This window comes from Moschus berezovskii, chromosome 6, assembly GCF_049115385.1.
Source record: "Moschus berezovskii isolate FMDL1 chromosome 6, NW_MosBer_1.0, whole genome shotgun sequence".
NCBI classification, from domain to species: domain Eukaryota; kingdom Metazoa; phylum Chordata; class Mammalia; order Artiodactyla; family Moschidae; genus Moschus; species Moschus berezovskii.
This window is the reverse complement of record NC_142465.1, coordinates 45,078,840-45,097,553: the sequence shown is the minus strand read 5'-3', so window position 1 is coordinate 45,097,553 and position 18,714 is coordinate 45,078,840. Positions and strand designations below refer to the sequence as shown.

Genomic DNA, 18,714 nt, shown 5'->3' with positions numbered 1-18,714 from the left:
AAGGAATCAGTAACAGTAGTAAAAGTCCAGGCAACATTTTACATAGTCAGATATACCACAGTTGCTATCTTTAGTCTTTCTAATCATTTAAACTTATATGTGGCATGTGTTTTCCTGCTATTTCTTACAAACTTTGTTTCCCTGGTAGCTCGGAAGGTAAAGTGTCTGCCGGCAATGCAGGAGACCTGGGGGTTCAATTCCTGCCTTGGGAAGATCCCCTGGAGAAGGAAATGGCAACCCACTCCAGTACTCTTGCCTGGAAAATTCCATGGACAGAGGAGCCTGGTAGGCTACAGTCCATGGAGTCGCAAAGAGTCGGAAATGACTGAACACTTCATTTTCTTTTTGGGTAGCTATTCCTGCATGAAAGCAACAAATTTTCATTGAGGGCCTACTGTATACAAGATATCATACTCAGTCTTATGATAATTTTCACACTGAGACAAGCTGGTAAAAGTGATAATAAACTTGAGGACCTGACCTCTGAAAAATCCCTCCAGATTTGAATGAGATTGTAGAGAGAAATGGAAGCTACATATCTGTGAATCTTGTATATAAGGCAAGGATTTTAATGACGGTTTTTGCATTTATTATGATTTCTCATGCATCATAAATGTTTATAAGATATGATATTTCGTTCTGATTGACATTTTTATTTCTCAAGTAGGGAAATTAGACTTCAATTTTGTTTTTATTAGGGCTTATTTAAATGTTCCTATTAAGACATGCCTTTTTTTCCTACTGTATATACCTTTACATATACAAAAACCCTACACCTGTGTACTATATGTTTTCTTTTTAATTTTTCTTTTAATTAATTTCTTTTAACTGAAGCATGATTACTTACAATATTGTGACAGTTTTAGTTATACTTCGAAATGAATCAGTCATGGGTGCCCATGTGTCCCCGCATCCTGAACCCCCTCCCACCTCCCTCCCCTCCCCATCCCTCTGGGTTGTCCCAGAGCAGCAGCTTTGAGTGCCCTGCTTCATGCTTTGAACTTGCACTGGTCATCTTTTTACATATGGTAATGCATATGTTTCACTGCTGGTCTCTCAAATCATACCACCCTTGCCTTCTCCCAGAGAGTTAAAAGCCTGTTCTTTACATTTGTGTCTCTTCTGCTGCCTTGCATTTAAGATTGTTGTTACCATCTTTCTAAATTCCATATATATGCATTAATATACAGTGTTGTTATTTCTCTTTCTGACTTACTTCACTCTGTATAACAGGCTCGTTTCATCCACCTCGTTAGAACTGACTTAAATAGTATTATTTTAAAATTATATCTTATTCTCACTCTGCTGAAAGTTATTTGTGATGTTATTTCATGTATTTAGGAAATACTCATTTGATTTTTATTCTTGATGTATTGTTTCAGCCTGCGGTCCTTAGATATGAGCAGCAATGATATTCGACATCTACCAGGTCCTGTGCACTGGAGATCTTTGAACTTAAGGGAACTCTTGTTTAGTCATAATCAGATCAGTATCTTGGACTTGAGTGAAAAAGCATGTGGATGGTCTAGAATAGAGAAACTACATCTTTCTCATAATAAACTGAAAGAGGTAAAGAGATCATATTTGTTTAAAATTATTGCCAGTTTGAAAAAATGTGCTTTTGTAATGTCTGTTATCATAGATGATTGTTTCAAAATCTGTTATTTGATACTGCTTACTTTTTGAATAAAATCTAATCCTACCCTGAGGTAAATGGGTATACTAACATGCTTAATTTCCTTAAAGATTGCCTTTTGTACTCTTTTATTTTGAATATCTATATATTTATATATGTTTAAATACAAATACATGTAATGCTTTAATTGTGTCAATTTATCATGAAATCTCTGATCTGTTAACAGACTCTCAGACATGCTGAATTTCTCAAGTTTCACCAGGCCATGTATAGCCTATGTTCTTCAGCTGACATTGTTTTCCACATTCTTAAATTTCTGTATTCTTCCATCATACTCCCCCACCCCCTCACCCAAATGGACCAGTCTTTGTTATAAATCTGAAATTGACTATCCATTCATCCAAGAAAACATATTTTTTTGCCAGATTCAAGTTTATTGCATATAACAGCCAAAGAGAGTAAAGTGTCTAAAATCATGAGGTTCCAGAATAATTCTGCATAGTTTTGGTACCTAGCTTTTTTGCATCAGATTACTGTTAGCTATTATAAAAATAATGAGTATTACTTAAAAATTTGGAATATTGCGATTATTATGCCACCTAAGGTTTAAACATTTAGTTGTATTTTGAGAATGTTGAATTATATGTAAATTTGTGATTAGACCTTTGGTTTTACTGAAGAACATAGTGAAAGGGAATAGCCTGAAGCCACCGACGATTGGATTTGAATACATATAAAAAACTTCTTTATTTCAATGTTGAGAAGCAATGAAATATGCTTCCAAGGGAGAATGGGTTTAGCAAATGCCATAGATTGTTTTGGGTAAGTCCTTTATATTTATGTTTTCAAACATTTTTGATGGAAACTCTGACAAACCTTTGGAAAGTTTTAGGACTCTGTTGGAAGGCTGTACAGTTTGCTCATAGATTCTCTGAGCCTCTCTTGTTTTCTAGTAGCATCTTGTTTTTTTGGCAGCACACTTTTCTTCCTTTCCACCAACAGCGTTTGCTCTTTTTTATTTCATTAAGATTCCTCCTGAGATTGGCTGTCTTGAAAATCTGACATCTCTTGATGTTAGCTACAACTTGGAACTGAGATCCTTTCCCAATGAAATGGGGAAATTAAGCAAAATATGGGATCTTCCTTTGGATGAACTGCATCTTAATTTTGATTTTAAACATGTAGGATGTAAAGCCAAAGACATCATAAGGTTAGATAATTTTATTTTGATTTTCTTTCTTTTTTACTAAATTTGTTTCCGATGTCCTTTTCTGGTTACTTTGGTGGATATATAGTTACAATTAATAAAAAAGAATGTAAAGGACCATCTAGCATGATCTACTGTATGTCATTTGCCTTTTACTTAGTGAATGGGTTCATTTGGTGCCACTGAAGAGCTTTTTATTTCCTCCTGGCCAAGTTAAGTTTGAGAAAATGACTTCTCTTTATTATGCTTTTCAGTAGAAATGGACTCTAAAAGGAAATTATTAATCTTTGTTCTCTTATTACCAATTATCAATCTAATGAAATAGAGCAGAATGTAATGGCTTCTTGATCTGGGTTTCATGTAGGAAGTATTTATCATATGCCAGTAGTTACTTAAAGGATATAAAATTACTTCTGTTTTTCCTATGAAGCTGATGACCTACTCAACCTGATCATTTTTGAAACTACCAAAACTTTCAAGTATGCTTGTTTGTGATTTTATACTTTATGAACTTTAATAATGAACTTTATTCTATTCTTTGTTACCATTTGACCATGTTAGTCTTGTTCAATTCAGTTCAGTTCAGTTGCTTAGTCGTGTCCGACTCTTTGTGACCCCATGAATCACAGCACGTCAGGCCTCCCTGTCCATCACCAGCTCCTGGAGTTCACTCAAACTCATGCCCATCGAGTCAGTGATGCCATCCAGCCATCTCATTCTCTGTCGTCCCCTTCTCCTCCCGCCCCCAATCCCTCCCAGCATCAGAGTCTTTTCCAGTGAGTCAACTCGTCACTTGAGGTGGCCAAAGTATTGTAGTTTCAGCTTTAGCATCAGTCCTTCCGATGAACACCTAGGACCGATCTCCTTCAGAATGGACTGGTTGGATCTCCTTGCAGTCCAAGGGACTCTCAAGAGTCTTCTCCAGCACCACAGTTCAAAAGCATCAATTCTTCGACGATCACCTTTCTTCACAGTCCAACTCTCACATCCATACATGACCACTGGAAAAACCATAGCCTTGACTAGACAGACCTTGGTTGGCAAAGTAATGTCTCTGCTCTTTAATATACTATCTAGGTTGGTCATAACTTTCCTTCTAAGGAGTAAGCGTCTTTTAATTTCATGGCTGCAATCAGCATCTGCAGTGATTTTGGAGCCCCCAAAAATAAAGTCTGACACTGTTTCCACTGTTTCCCCATCTATTTCCCATGAAGTGATGGGACCAGATGCCATGATCTTTGTTTTCTGAATGTTGAGCTTCAAGCCAACCTTTTCACTCTCCTCTTTCACTTTCATCAAGAGGCTTTTGAGTTCCTCTTCACTTTCTGACTACCCATAAAATCATGTTTTTATTTCCAGAAACTGCTCCTATCTATATTTATCTTACAGGTTTCAGCTCAGTTATCACCTCTCGATGTATCCTTGACTTGCCTATAATATCCGCTAAGTCGAGGACCATGGCTGTGTTTACTCTCTGTTTCATTCGTGGCACTGAACACAGAGTCTGGCATACAATTAATAACTGTTGCATTATCAGTGAACTTGTAGTTCCTAATTACCGAGTTATCTAGTTACCTAATTCTCTTCTTTAAATTTTCTTTATTTACATTTAATTTTCTATTTTATGATCAAAGTGTTTGTCAGCAGCAATGCTAAAAAACATGACTACCCCTCATCCTACATAATTATTTCCCATGATTTTCCTTCCTGAAACTGGAAAAGATGCTCATATAAAATTTGTTCAATTCTTAACTAAACGTTTAGTTGTAAGAAGTTTCCAGAGTATTATGCTATCAAGCTACTATGTAACTTAAAATATTTTTAAACCTTTTTAACATTTTAGAGAGAACATCAGTTCAGTTCAGTTCAGTCACTCAGTCATGTCCGACTCTCCGCGACCCCATGAATCACAGCACGCCAGGCCTCCCTGTCCATCACCAACTCCCGGAGTTCACTCAAACTTATGTCCACAGAGTCGGTGATGCCATCCAGCCATCTCATTCTCTGTTGTCCCCTTCTCCTCCCACCCCCAACCTTTCCCAGCATGAGTCTTTTCCAGTGAGTCAACTCGTCATAGGCCTGGACTAATTTAGAAATTGTAGTTCTCATTTGCTTCTTTGAAGAATGACAAAGAATGGTGAAGTCTTAATAAATAGATATTTGGAACGTTGATTTTCTTGTTTATTAGTGAAACAGATTATCAAGAATGTTCCTCAGAGTCCTATTAATTGTGAGAATGAATCAGTTAATATTCCCTAAGATTCACTTAGGATTTAGTTTACTATTCTAATTTTGAGCTGTGGCAACATTTTAACATGGTTAGATGTATTTTTCTGCATCCATTTTATTTTTGAGAACATGTACATGTTCTGTTAATTTAAAGGTATTGTTAGCCACTTGTGGCACTTCTAATAAGTTTCAGTTACTTTTGCATTAAGGTTGTTAGGAATAGCAACATATTATCTGCTGATAGTAAAATCATTTATGTGTATCAGTGTAGTTTAACCAATATGCTCTTCCTTTCCATGTACGTTATATGTATGCATGTACAATATATATTAATATATACATTATGTATACCATATATGAATACATGTATCAAATAGAGCCTCACTATCAAGGATGAATATAACAGTATGCTTATATACTATACCTTGATGTTTTTGATATTTTTTGCTGGAATATAATTGCTTTACGATGTTGTGTTAGTTGCTACTGTAGAACATTGTGAAGCAGCTATATGTATGCATATATCCCCTCCCTCTTGAGCCTTTCCCCACCATTCCACCCATCTAGGTCATCACGGAGTATTGATCTGAGCTCCCTGTGCTATATAGCAGCTTCTCACTATTTTAAACATGGTAGTATATATATGTCAGTACTGCTCTCTCAATTCATCCTCTCCTTCCCCACCCTGTTTCCACAAGTCTGTTCTCTGTGTCTGTGTCTCTATTCTTGCCCTGCAAATAGGTCCATCAGTACTCTTTTTCTAGATTACATATATATGTGTTAATATATGATATTTGTTTTTCTCTTTCTGACTTACTTCACTTTTTATGACAAGCTCTAGGTTCATCCACGTCACTTCAACTGACTCAATCTCATTCCTTTTTATGACTGAGTAACATTCCATTGTATATATGTACCACATCTTTAACTATCGTATGTCGATGGACACTTAGGCTGCTTCTATGTCCTGGCATTGTAAATACTGCTGCAATGAACATTGGGGTACATGTGTCTTTTTGAGTTATAATTTTCTCAGGGTATGTGCCCCAGCAGTGGGATTGCTCCAAGGCTGAACAAGGAAGAATTAGAAAATATAAAAGCCCTGTCATAAGTAATGAAATTGAAACTGTCATTAAAAATCTTCCAACAAACAAAAGTCCAGCACCAGATGACTTCCCGGGCAAATTCTGTAAAACACTTAAAGAAAAGTTAACTTTTATCCTTTTAAAACTTTTCCAAAATATGGCAAAAGGAGAAGCATCCCCAAATTTGTTCTTGAAGACCACCATCACCCTGATAGTTAAAGCAGACAAAGATATCGCAAAGAAAGATTCTTTCTCCAGGGAATCTCCCCGAGCCAGGGATCAAACCTGGGTCTCTTGCATTGCAGGCAGAGTCTTTACAGACTGAGCCACCAGGGGAGACCTACAGAAAAAAAAAAAAAAAGAAAGAAAGAAAATTATAGACCAATATCACTGATGAACACGGACACAAAAATCCTCAACAAAATACTAGCAAACAGAATCCAGCAACAAATTAAAAGGACCATATACCATGATCAAGTGGAGTTTATCACAGGAATGCAAGGATTCTTTAATATATGCAAATAAATCAATGTGGTATACAATATTAACAAATTAAACAGTAAAAAGCATATGATCATCTCAATAGATGCAGAAAAAGCTTTTGACAAAATTCAGCACCCGTTTATGATCAAAACTCTTCAGAAATGGTCATGCTGCTGCTGCTGCTAAGTCGTTTCAGTTGTGTCCGACTCTGTGCAACCCCATAGACAGCAGCCCACCAGGTTCCTCTGTCCCTGGAATTCTCCAGGCAAGAATACTGGAGTGGGTTGCCATTTCCTTCTCCAATGCATGCATGCATGCTAAGTCTCTTCAGTCGTGTCTGACTCTTTGCGACCTTATGAATAGCAGCCCACTAGGCTCCTCTGTCCATGGGAATCTGTAGGCAAGAATACTGGAGTGGGTTGCCATTTCCTTCTCCAGAAAATGGGCATAGAGGGAACTTACTCAACATAATAAAGGCCACATATGACAGACTCAAGCAGGCATCATTCTCAGGTGAAAAACTGAAAGCATTTCCCCTAACATCAGGAACAAGACAAGGATGTCCAGTCTCACCACGTATTCAACATAGTTTTGTAAGCCCTCACCATGGCAATTAGCGAAGAAAAAGAAATAAAAGGAATATAAATTGAAAAGGAAGAAGTAAAACTTCTTTAACAGATGACATGTTACTATATACAGAGAAGCCAAAGGATTCTACCAGAAAACTGCTGGGATGTTATCAATGAATTTGATAAAGTTTCAGGATACAAATTTAATGCACAGAAATCTCTTGCATTCCTATACCCTAGCAACAAAAGAGTGAAAAGAGAAATGAAGGAAGTAATCACATTTACTGTCACAACAAAAGAATGAATTACCTAGGAATAAATCTACCTAAGGAAGCAAAAGAACTATACTCAGAAAACTAAAAAACACTGATGAAAGAAATCAAAGAGGATACAAAATGATGGAAAAATATACCATGTTCTTCTATTGGAAGAATTGATAGAGAAAGAATTGATAGAATTGATAGAAAATTAATATACTACACGAAGCAATCTACAGATTCAGTGCAATTCCTATTAAATTACCAATGGCATTCTTCACAGAATTAGAACAAAAGTTTTTATAATTTGTATGGAAACACAAAAGACCCTGAAAAGTTAAAGTAATCTTGAAAAAGATAAATGGGGCAGGAGGAATCATGTTCCCTAACTTCAAGCTATACTACAAAGCTATAATAATCAAAACAGTGTAGTACTGGCACAAAAAAAAATAGAAATATAGACCAGCAGTACAGGAGAGAAAGCCCAGAGATAAACCCACATATTTATGGTCACCTAATCGCAATACTTTGGCCACCTCATGTGATGAGTTGACTCACTGGAAAAGACTCTGATGCTGGGAAAGGTTTGGGGGGGGGGGTGAGGAGAAGGGGACGACAGAGAATGAGGTGGCTGGATGGCATCACTGACTCTGTGGACATGAGTTTGAGTGAACTCTGGGAGTTGGTGATGGACAGGGAGGCCTGTGTGCTGTGATTCATGGGTTCGCGGAGAGTTGGACATGACTGAGCGACTGAACTGAACTGAACTGAACTGAATCACAATCTGGAATCAAGATTGCCAGGAGAAATATCAATAACCTCAGATATGCAGATGACACCACCCTTATGGCAGAAAATGAAGAGGAACTCAAAAGCCTCTTGATGAAAGTGAAAGAGGAGAGTGAAAAGGTTGGCTTGAAGCTCAACATTCAGAAAACAAAGATCATGGCATCTGGTCCCATCACTTCATGGGAAATAGACAGGGAAACAGTGGAAACAGTGTCAGACTTTATTTTTTTGGCTCCACAATCACTGCAGATGCTGATTGCAGCCATGAAATTAAAAGACGCTTACTCCTTGGAAGGAAAGTTATGACCAACCTTGATAGTATATTAAAAAGCAGAGACATTACTTTGCCAACCAAGGTCTGTCTAGTCAAGGCTATGGTTTTTCCACTGGTCATGTATGGATATGAGAGTTGGACTGTGAAGAAAGGTGATCGTCGAAGAATCAATGCTTTTGAACTGTGGTGCTGGAGAAGACTCTTGAGAGTCCCTTGGACTGCAAGGAGATCCAACCAGTCCATTCTGAAGGAGATCGGTCCTAGGTGTTCATCGGAAGGACTGATGCTGAAACTGAAACTCCAATACTTTGGCCACCCCATGCGATGAGTTGACTCACTGGGAAAAACTCTGATGCTGGGAGGGATTGGGGGCGGGAGGAGAAGGGGACAACAGAGAATGAGATGGCTGGATGGCATCACCGACTCGATGGACATGAGTTTGAGTGAACTCCGGGAGTTGGTGATGGACAGGGAGGCCTGGTGTGCTGTGATTCATGGGGTCGCAAAGAGTCAGTCATGACTGAGTGACTGAACTGAACTGAACTGAATCTATAAAAAGGAGGCAAGAGTACAATAGAGAAAAGGCAGCCTCTTCAGTAAGTGGTGCTGGGGAATCTGGACAGCTACATGTAAAAGAATGAAATCAGAATTCTACCTAATTTCATATAAAAAAATAAAATAGATTAAAGACTGGAAACTGTAAAACTTTTAGAGGAAAGCATAGGAAAAATACTCTTTGACATAAATCACAGCAAGATCATTTTTTACTTATCCCCTAAAATAATGAAAATAAAAGCAAATAATTGACACCTAATTAAACATAAAAGCTTTTGCACAGCAAAGGAAACCATAAATAAGATGAGAAGGCTACCCTCATTATGGGAGAAAATATTTGCAAATGAAGCAACAGACAAGGATTAACCTTTAAAATATACAAACAGCCTATGGAGCTCAATATCAAAAGATCAAACAGTCCATTCAAAAGTGGGTGAATGACCTAAATAGACATCTCTACAAAGAAGACATACAGATGGCCACGAGGCATGTGAAAAGATGCTCAGTATCACTAATTCTTAGAGAATGCAAATCAAAACTACAATGAAGTATCACCTCACATCAGCCAGAATGGCCATCATCAAAAAATCTATAAGTAATAAATGCTGGAGAGGGTGTGGATAAAAGGGAACACTCTTACACTGTTAGTGGGAATTAAATTGGCACAACCACTGGGGAGAACATTATGGAGATTCTTTAAAAACCTAAACATAGATCTACCTTGATTCTTTATCCTATGGGCTTTGTAAAATTTTATGCTTTATAATTTTTAGAGTTTTATTTGTGATATTTAAAGAAATAGTGTGTGTATGCGTTTTATATAAAATTTTAATGAGTATTACAAACATTTTGATACTTTGATTGTTTCTAGTGTCATTATATTTGATGAGGCTTCCAATCATTATCAGCTAGACCAACGTCACTAACAAAGTAGATGTATTAACAGTGCATTGAAAGACACATGCATTATTACATTAGTATGAGTTATGTGTTCTTTTGCATACTGCACATTATGACAGTTTGATATTTAAAATAATTCAGTGTGTAAGAATTCACCTATAGCCTAAGTACACTGTTAAGCAGTTTATTATTTTTTGTTTTTCAAATACCAGGTTTCTTCAGCAGCGGTTGAAAAAGGCTGTGCCCTATAACCGAATGAAACTTATGATTGTGGGAAATACTGGGAGTGGCAAGACCACATTATTGCAGCAATTAATGAAAATCAAGAAATCAGATCTTGGGATGCAAGGTCCCACAGTTGGCATTGATGTCAAAGACTGGCCCATCCAAATAAGAGGCAAAGGGAAGAAAGACCTCATTCTGAATGTATGGGATTTTGCAGGTATTTATTTTGCTAAAATTTTTTATTCAGATATCTGTTTTAAAACAGGGATTTAAAAACTGAATTTTCTGTTCCAATACTACAGAGACCTGATGGATCATATGGAATTATTCCAAAGTCATTTATTTCTCCTAATTCTTCCCTTGCCACCAGAATGGAGAAGCCATGGAAGGAAATGTTAGGAACCAGCACGTGTCAGCTGAAGCTAGTTAGCTGACACATAAGCAAGAAGTTGTCAATCCCTAGTAAAAACCCAGTGTAATCTTGTAGCTATTATCTTTTGATTGTTGTTTTGTTTTTTTTTTTTTTGTATGGTAAATAGTGGGTAGGGCCACCTACCTTTATTTTTAAAGAAGAGGATTCTTGTCTATTCTTTGGAAGACTGAAAAGTTCTGCAATCTTTATTTAGGTCGTGAGGAATTCTACAGCACTCACCCCCACTTTATGACCCAACGAGCCTTGTATCTTGCGGTCTATGACCTCAGCAAAGGGCAAGCTGAAGTTGACGCCATGAAGCCTTGGCTTTTCAATATAAAGGTGATATGATCTAATAATTTGAAAATAGAATATAGTTCATGGGTTTTCTTTTTTTTTTAATTAGTTAATTTATTCTTTATTTAAATGTTCTAGTTTTTTTTTTTTTAATTTTAATTGGAGGCTAATTACATTATTGTATTGGTTTTGCCATACATTGACATGAATTTGCCCCGGGTGTACATGTGTTCCCCATCTTGAAGCCCCCTCCCACTTCCCTCTCCATCCCATTTCTTATTGTATATAAGGTGATTTATTTGGGGGCAAATAGTACCATCAAACAGACTTTTCAAATACTTTTTTGCAAGAAATTTAGAAGCACTTAAACTTTGAGTTAGGAAATTTTAGGATTAAGTTGTGACATGAAAATAGTATGTTCCATGTTAATGAAAGGTATAGAAATTTGAAGCGCTTTTAATCTGTTAAAAATGAGAATATATGTTAGACTATATGTTTTTAATATATAATATATTTTAATATAATATATTAAAAACATATAAAATATATGTTTTTAATATTCTTTTTAATTTTATTTTATTTATTGGCTGCACTGTGTGGCTTGCAAGACCTCAGTTCTTTGACCAGGGATTGAACTTGGACCACAGCAGTGAAAGCCCCAAATCCTAATCACGAGGCTATCAGGGAGCTCCCTGGTATAATTACTTATATATAATATTAGTTTCTTAATTTAAAATAAACTGTAGTAAGAAAAAGAAGCAATCTATGCATTACCAACTGTGTCCTCAGAGGAAATTTAGTGTAAAGCCCTATGGGACTTACAGTTTTAGATGGTCCCAGATGAATATTATATTTGAAATTTTGTAATTTTTCCATTTTGTCTCTTGCTGTTAGATATTCCTTCATGTATATGTGGTTTTAAAAATATGTGCCTTTTTAGAATTGAGACTAAAGTAAAAATGAATGGTCATTGAATAATTCTCTAGTAGGCTCTTCTGTGAAACAAACCTTACAAGGATTTGCCAGGAAATTTTGGCATGTATTTTGGCTCCATTAAGCTTATTTTGTCATTTTGGTAATTTTTTTAACTTCCTTTCTTAAAAACTTTATTACAGCTATCCAGAATTAGCAAATAGTATAATTGCAGTAGTACTTTCTTTGCGTGAGTGAGTGATAGTTGCTCAGTCATGCCTGACTCTTTGCAGCCCCATGGACTGTAGCCTGCCAGGCTCCTCTGTTCATGGAATTCTCCAGGCAAGATTACTAGAGTGGGTTGCCATTTCCTTCTCCAGGGGATCTTTCTGACCCAGGGATCCTACATTGCCGGAGAGTCTTTACCATCTGAACCGCCAGGGAAGCCTACTATTAAGAGACATTTCTAAATATAAAGACAGGCCAACTTAAAAAGTATTAGCAGATACATACTTGACTTTATCTTATAACCTATAGACAATACATCGGAATATGTAATGAATCCATACACCTTTTCCAAAGGAATATCCAAGACAGAAGTAGCAACACAGTTATAAATGACAGTCATCAATCAGATGAAATAATTTAGATAAAGCTTTTCGCTCTCAAAGAGATGAGGACTGGGCAAGTGGTCAGGAAGGAAATACAGTGTGCTTTTAACTTTGTGTGAAAAATAATGTTCAGTTCCACATTGCTGAACATAGTTCTGTTTTTGCCAAATAAATCCTCTACTTCAAATTACTGTCCAAATGCTTTATTGCTTTAGTGACTTGTTTTTTCTTTGTAGAGTCCACATCGAATTATGCTAATATGAATTAATGAGCTTTAATTCACAGATAAGGAAGAGAAAATATAAAACAAATTGTATTACTCTGATATTATTTGGGTGTTATTAAATACTATTTTATCTAGAAGCCCAAGCACACTTAGGAAAAACCCATTTTAGGCACAGAAGAAAGAAATGTGCTATTACTGTCATATAGGCCACCTGAAAAGTGACAATAACTAGATTAAGAAGGAGCATAAAAATGACTTAAAAATTTCTTAAGTTTAATTTGTTTCCTTAGGTTTAAGGAAGGAAATACAGTTGTCATTTTCTTCTTGAAGTCTTTTGAATTCTCATTTCGACTCAAGTGAATTTCGTAGAACGTGAATGTCAATGGAAATATAAGCAGTCTTGATTTTAAAACAAACACAAGAGTGTTTTGTATCTTTCCCCATAGGCCCGTGCTTCTTCTTCCCCTGTGATTCTTGTTGGCACACATTTAGATGTTACCGATGAGAAGCAGCGCAAAGCTTGTATCAGTAAAATTACCAAGGAACTCTTGAACAAACGAGGGTTTCCTGCAATACGAGATTACCACTTTGTGAATGCCACTGAGGAATCCGATGCTTTGGCAAAACTTCGCAAAACCATCATCAATGAGAGCCTTAATTTCAAGGTAACATGGTTCATTGTCTACCCTAGGTGGTAGATAAATATAATTTATTAACTCTTACATTCTGCAACTGCTAAGAAATGTCAGCAGTCTTGAGAAGAGAACAACTATCTTAAAAGTGTGGGTTTTTCTTAGCTGTTAGTGTTATTCAAGTACTTTTAATTTTAAAATTATTTATGTTAGACTTAATTTTGAACTCACAGAATTGGGAATTAAAAATAATTGAGGATCCTAAGAGAAGCTTAAAGGACGTCTGAGACGCTGCGAGAATGTTCCTGAGAGAATCTGGGGACATGTTTCTGATGCCCTTTCTCTCCCAACGTCCTATAGTAGTGATTCAATCAAAAGGATAAAGAAGGATGTTGGGATCTTGGAGTTATCTTTCTTGTATTTTTCTTTGACTGTTTTTTCTCCATCTGCTCCTTTCTTTTGGAGTTTCTGTTTTATGTTCATCTTGGTCTTTGTTATTCCTTCATTTCTTTGTCACTGTGATCCCCTTTCAATTTTTTTTTTCTTCATTATTGAGAGAAGGCTCTCTCATCTGGTCACCACAGTCACTAATTTGGTTTTCAACAATGTATAAGCAGTATTCTAGTTCATACAAACTTTATTTTAAGAATTATGTTTTTGATTTACAAAGTTTTTCTTTCTGGTAAGACAAATATAGTTCATAGAGTTCATAAAACACAAATAAATTGGTGAACAAATGTTTGTTTTTAATACTTAAAATAGAAAGAAGTTTTACCTGGGCTCTACAGATAGCAAGGTGTAAACTGTCCGGGAGTTGGTGATGGACAGGGAGGCCTTTAGTGTTGTGGTTCATGGGGTCGCTAAGAGTCGGACACGACTGAGCGACTGAACTGAACTGAACTGAACTGAAACTGTACTGAAAAACACTTTGAATAGTTCAATATGACAAACGCAATAGTGGATTTCACTGTTAGTCTCTATTGGTTTAGCTCATTAGTACTAATGATCAAAGCTGTGGCTTCTAACAAGGGTCTTGTTTTGCCTGGACAGTCGCAGTGTAATTATTAATTGTGTCTCACTACATTCTCAGAGCATTCCAATTTGGATGATAAATTATATGGTCACCTTGGCTATACCACATTGTCCAGTTAGCTTAGTTCTGTTCCATTTGCACAGATTATGCTCCGTCCAAAACTTAATGAGCCATTTATAAGTGTGCCAGTCTTTGTGGTGCCCGGAGAGAGTATTTGCACATTTATATCTTTCTACACATTTATCACAGTCGATAAAAGCTTTTACAAATGTGGGTCAATGGTGTTTTATGTTAGAAGAATAAAATATCATTTATCTCTAGTTTTTGCCACCCTTTTGTGAGACGTGTGATTAAAGAGTGATATGACTTTTAAGAAACAAATGCGCCAAATTAATATATTCAATTAAGTATTCTCTTTACCCAGGGAGTTTCCTTTTGAGACCATATCTGTACTTACAGAACTTTGCTGTTACTTATAATATTTTAATAGCTTCTCTTTTATCATTGATATCAGACCATTTATCATATTTTAAAAAATAGAATTCTTAAAGTATGAGTTTGTTTTGATAAAACCTGAATTTAGTTGAAGAAGTCTATGAATAAAGTTGATTCATCAAGCTGGACTGGTACTACTTTAGGTTAATAGCAAGTTAGACCAGTTTACTGGCAATAAGACCAGTCTGCTTTCTGTACTTGTACATGAACTTTGAAGTCAATACCGGATGAGGAGGTTAAAAACAAATGCTTTGAGTAATGGCAGTATTATTTGAAGGAAGGTATATATTGCAAATGGATGCATCATTCTGTTATATTGGTTTGAAAATTCATTTGGCTGCTTTGCAGAATAGTGATTCAGATGACCCCAAAACAATAAGCCTGCCAGAACTTGAATATTCTTTCCTCCCTGAGGTGCCTCAACCTGTATTCAGTCAGCAGCTTTTAATCTATTAGAAATCTTTTTTGTTTGGCCTTTCATTTGCTTTTCATCTTTTCCTTTTATCTTGATCTTTTCTAATCTTTGTGTGTCTCACTCTTATTAACATGTGTCCATGCAGAGTTTAGAATAAAAGCTTTCTGTTTTTGCCTGTTGGTGACCCGATGATAAAGGTTAAAGGAAGTAGGACAAAATAGAAATCAGTGCCAACAATGTCCCTCTCAGTCTTGTCCAGCCCCTTAGCAGAGTGGGATCCTTTGCTCACCCTGTAATCCAGCCCTGTAAAGTCCATCCCTTTGTTACTTGACTACTGTGAGAACTCTTGTTTACTTTTATATGTAGGTTTCCCTTCTTGGGTTAAACACAAACTTCAATCTGAAGTTCTGTTTTATCTTAATTTATAAATAATGAAGGGAGGGGATATGAAAAGTGGAGGTTAGTGAAATTATTTCTGGTTCAAGGGGTACCTCAAAACAATCTTGACTGGAGGTAAATATGTAAGTAATGGTTACGGCTGCTATAAATCAAGTTCCTGAAGGATCAAGTTAAGAGTAGAAAAAGAACAAGTATAAAGTGTGTGTGTGTGTGTGTGTGCGCGCGCGCACACGCGCAAGCAGGTATAATAAACCCAATTTCTATTTGTAATAAGTTGAAGAATTCAAGTAGAAATTTTATTCGTTATTGTCAAGAATATATTCATGGATTGAGAAATGAGGAGAGTTTGCCACCTGGTGGTTTGCAAAGGCATTTACTATTATTAAAGTTCTATTTCTATTTAAAATTAGATTTTTAAGAAGAAAAAATGTTTGGAAATATTTTTATTACAGAAACTTTCATCATAAGGTCATTCTATTAGAATTTTTATTTTAATTAGATTCTAAGTGTAAGAGACCCCAAATCATCCTCTCATATAGAATCATTGGGGTTTAGATGATTTTTTAATTTTCCAAGTTCAGGTCTCCATGAAAAAGCATAGCTTGGTGAGGAAATTTCATGTCTGTCTCCAGACGTCACTGTTAATATGTACATCCCACTAATATTACATTTTCAAATAGCAAGAACAAAATTTAGTTTTACTTTAAATGTGGATATTTTCTTCTAAAAAATAAAGTCCAAAAGCTCTTACAATCCTGACTTTTATGTTAGCATATCTATTGCCTGTAGATTTAATGTCTTAGAAAATAGTAGGTCCTTTATTTAAGGTTAATGATTTGTCCTGGATTTTGCCATGGGTTTTCAGAATACCTTGATAATTATTTCTATACAATGTTATTTGATAGTTCTTTCCAAATTGGCTTCTGTGTTCATTTTTTTTTTCTTATTTTAAGATAATCTTATTTATTTCTCACAATTTAATTGGTTTTACATTGCATCTTGATTTTATTAAAAATAATCATTTTCTGAATGATTAGCACAGAATTTGCCAACCACCTGAAACATAGATGTATAAAATGGATTTTTACAGCTTGTCATCTGTAATTTCATAGATCCGAGATCAGCCTGTTGTTGGGCAGCTGATTCCAGACTGCTACGTAGAACTTGAGAAAATCATTTTATCAGAGCGTAAAAATGTGCCAATTGAATTTCCTGTAATTGACCGGAAACGATTATTACAACTTGTGAGAGAACATCAGCTGCAGTTAGATGAAAATGAGCTTCCTCATGCAGTTCACTTTCTAAATGAATCAGGTTTGTTTATTACATATTTTTTCAAAGCTCTGCAGTAGAGTTGGTGAAAATATATCTGAACCTTGTATAGAATTTACATTTAAAAGAATACTGACAAAATTCTTTAATAGGTAGCTGATTTTTTTCTTTTTGAAAGATCATCGTGTGTACTGATGTTGAATCATATATTATGTCATAAGAGAAAAATTTAGAAATTATATAAGGACAGTAGTGGAAAAAGTCAGCCAGAGTTAAAACATGTGGGTTCTAGAAGCTTGACTGTAGTATTCAGGAGCTGTGAGACTCTTAAGTTCAAGCTAAATCCTTCATAGTATCAAATGAATTTAGTATATGTGGAGGTTATTTGTGCACTCACAGGAGAATTATTATTGTGATGGTTTAACTTGGCACTTGGAGGATCAATGATTGCCTGAGATGAAAGCTAGGATGCCCTGGTTCTGGTCTCAGCTCTGACCCCAACAATGCTGAAGTTTCCTAATCTGTAAAATGAGGAGATTGGACTAGATTCTCTCTGAAGCCCCTTGATATTTTCATATTCTAAATTCCATGTTTCACTTTTGATTTTTCCTACAGGGGTTCTTCTTCATTTTCAAGACCCAGCACTGCAGTTAAGTGACTTATATTTTGTAGAACCCAAGTGGCTTTGTAAAGTCATGGCACAGGTTGGTGTATTATACTTCTGAGGCATGGGGGTAGTGAACTTCAGGTGACACAGAGTACTGAGCTTTATAGAGTTTGTGTTTAGTTAAGGTAGAAACTCCAGTACTTTGGCCACCTAATGTGAAGAACTAACTCATTGGTAAAGACCCTGATGCTGGGAAAGATCGAAGGCAGGAGGAGAAGGGGACGACAGAGGATGAGATGGTTGGATGGCATCACTGACTCAATGGGCATGAGTTTGAGTAAACTCTGGGAGTTGGTGATGGACAGGGAAGCCTGGTATGCTGCAGTTCATGGGGTTGCAAAGAGTTGGACACAACTGAGTGACTGAACTGACTGAAGATAGAAACTACTGTGAATATAGAAAATAGTAGAACAACTTGTGTAGAAGACTGCATAAAGAAGAACTTCGTGGAGGAGGAGAAGATATCTTAGAATTTAATGTCTTTGTTTTCAATTCGTAGACAGGTGTTTGTGTCACTCTGTTCCACAGTACCTTTCTAGATCCAAGAAGTTTTTCTTTATGTAGTCTTCTACACAAATTGTTCTACCATTTTCTATATTCACAGTTGTTTGGCTTGTTTATTGATATAATCAATTGAATGAAAGCTTTGTGAAAATCTGTGGGGTAAATAAGTATAAGAAAATTGGGTTGATGAGCTTGTGAAACCTCTGTCTAGACAACATGAAGGGAAATTTTGACTCGTCAGTGGAATATAAAACTCTGGCCTTCCCTGGTAGCTCAGATGGTAAAGAATCTGCCTGCAATGCAGGAGACTCAGGTTTGATCCCTGGGTGAGGAAGAGTGGCCTGGAGAAGGGAATGGCTACCCACTCCAATATTCTTGCCTGGAGAATTCCTTGGACAGAGAAGCCTGGCAGACATAATTGGATTGATGAGCCTGTGAAATCTCTGTGTAGACAACAAGGAGGGAAATTGTGACTTTTCAATATAATATAAAACTCTAAATGCTTAGCATTTGGAAAAGCGGTAGTTATGGCTGTCTTTATATTTCATATGGAAAATGATTTCTTCTATCAATCATAATCAGTTACCAATGAGTTTATATTAATTAGCTACCATAATCCTCTCTGTAGAT

General features: G+C 36.2%; 1 protein-coding gene across 4 annotated transcripts in view; it reads left to right on the top strand.

Moving 5' to 3' along the window:
* The window catches only part of LRRK2 (leucine rich repeat kinase 2), a 210,334-nt gene that overhangs the window by 105,379 nt on the left and 86,241 nt on the right, over positions 1-18,714 (top strand). For all 4 annotated transcript variants that reach the window (XM_088836974.1, XM_055396301.2, XM_055396300.2 and 1 more), the window contains 7 exons: positions 1,383-1,569; positions 2,665-2,846; positions 10,197-10,426; positions 10,836-10,963; positions 13,114-13,332; positions 16,754-16,955; positions 17,529-17,617. In XM_088836974.1, coding sequence (XP_088693100.1) covers positions 1,383-1,569; positions 2,665-2,846; positions 10,197-10,426; positions 10,836-10,963; positions 13,114-13,332; positions 16,754-16,955; positions 17,529-17,617 — 1,237 coding nt within the window. The remainder of the gene's footprint in view (positions 1-1,382; positions 1,570-2,664; positions 2,847-10,196; positions 10,427-10,835; positions 10,964-13,113; positions 13,333-16,753; positions 16,956-17,528; positions 17,618-18,714) is intronic.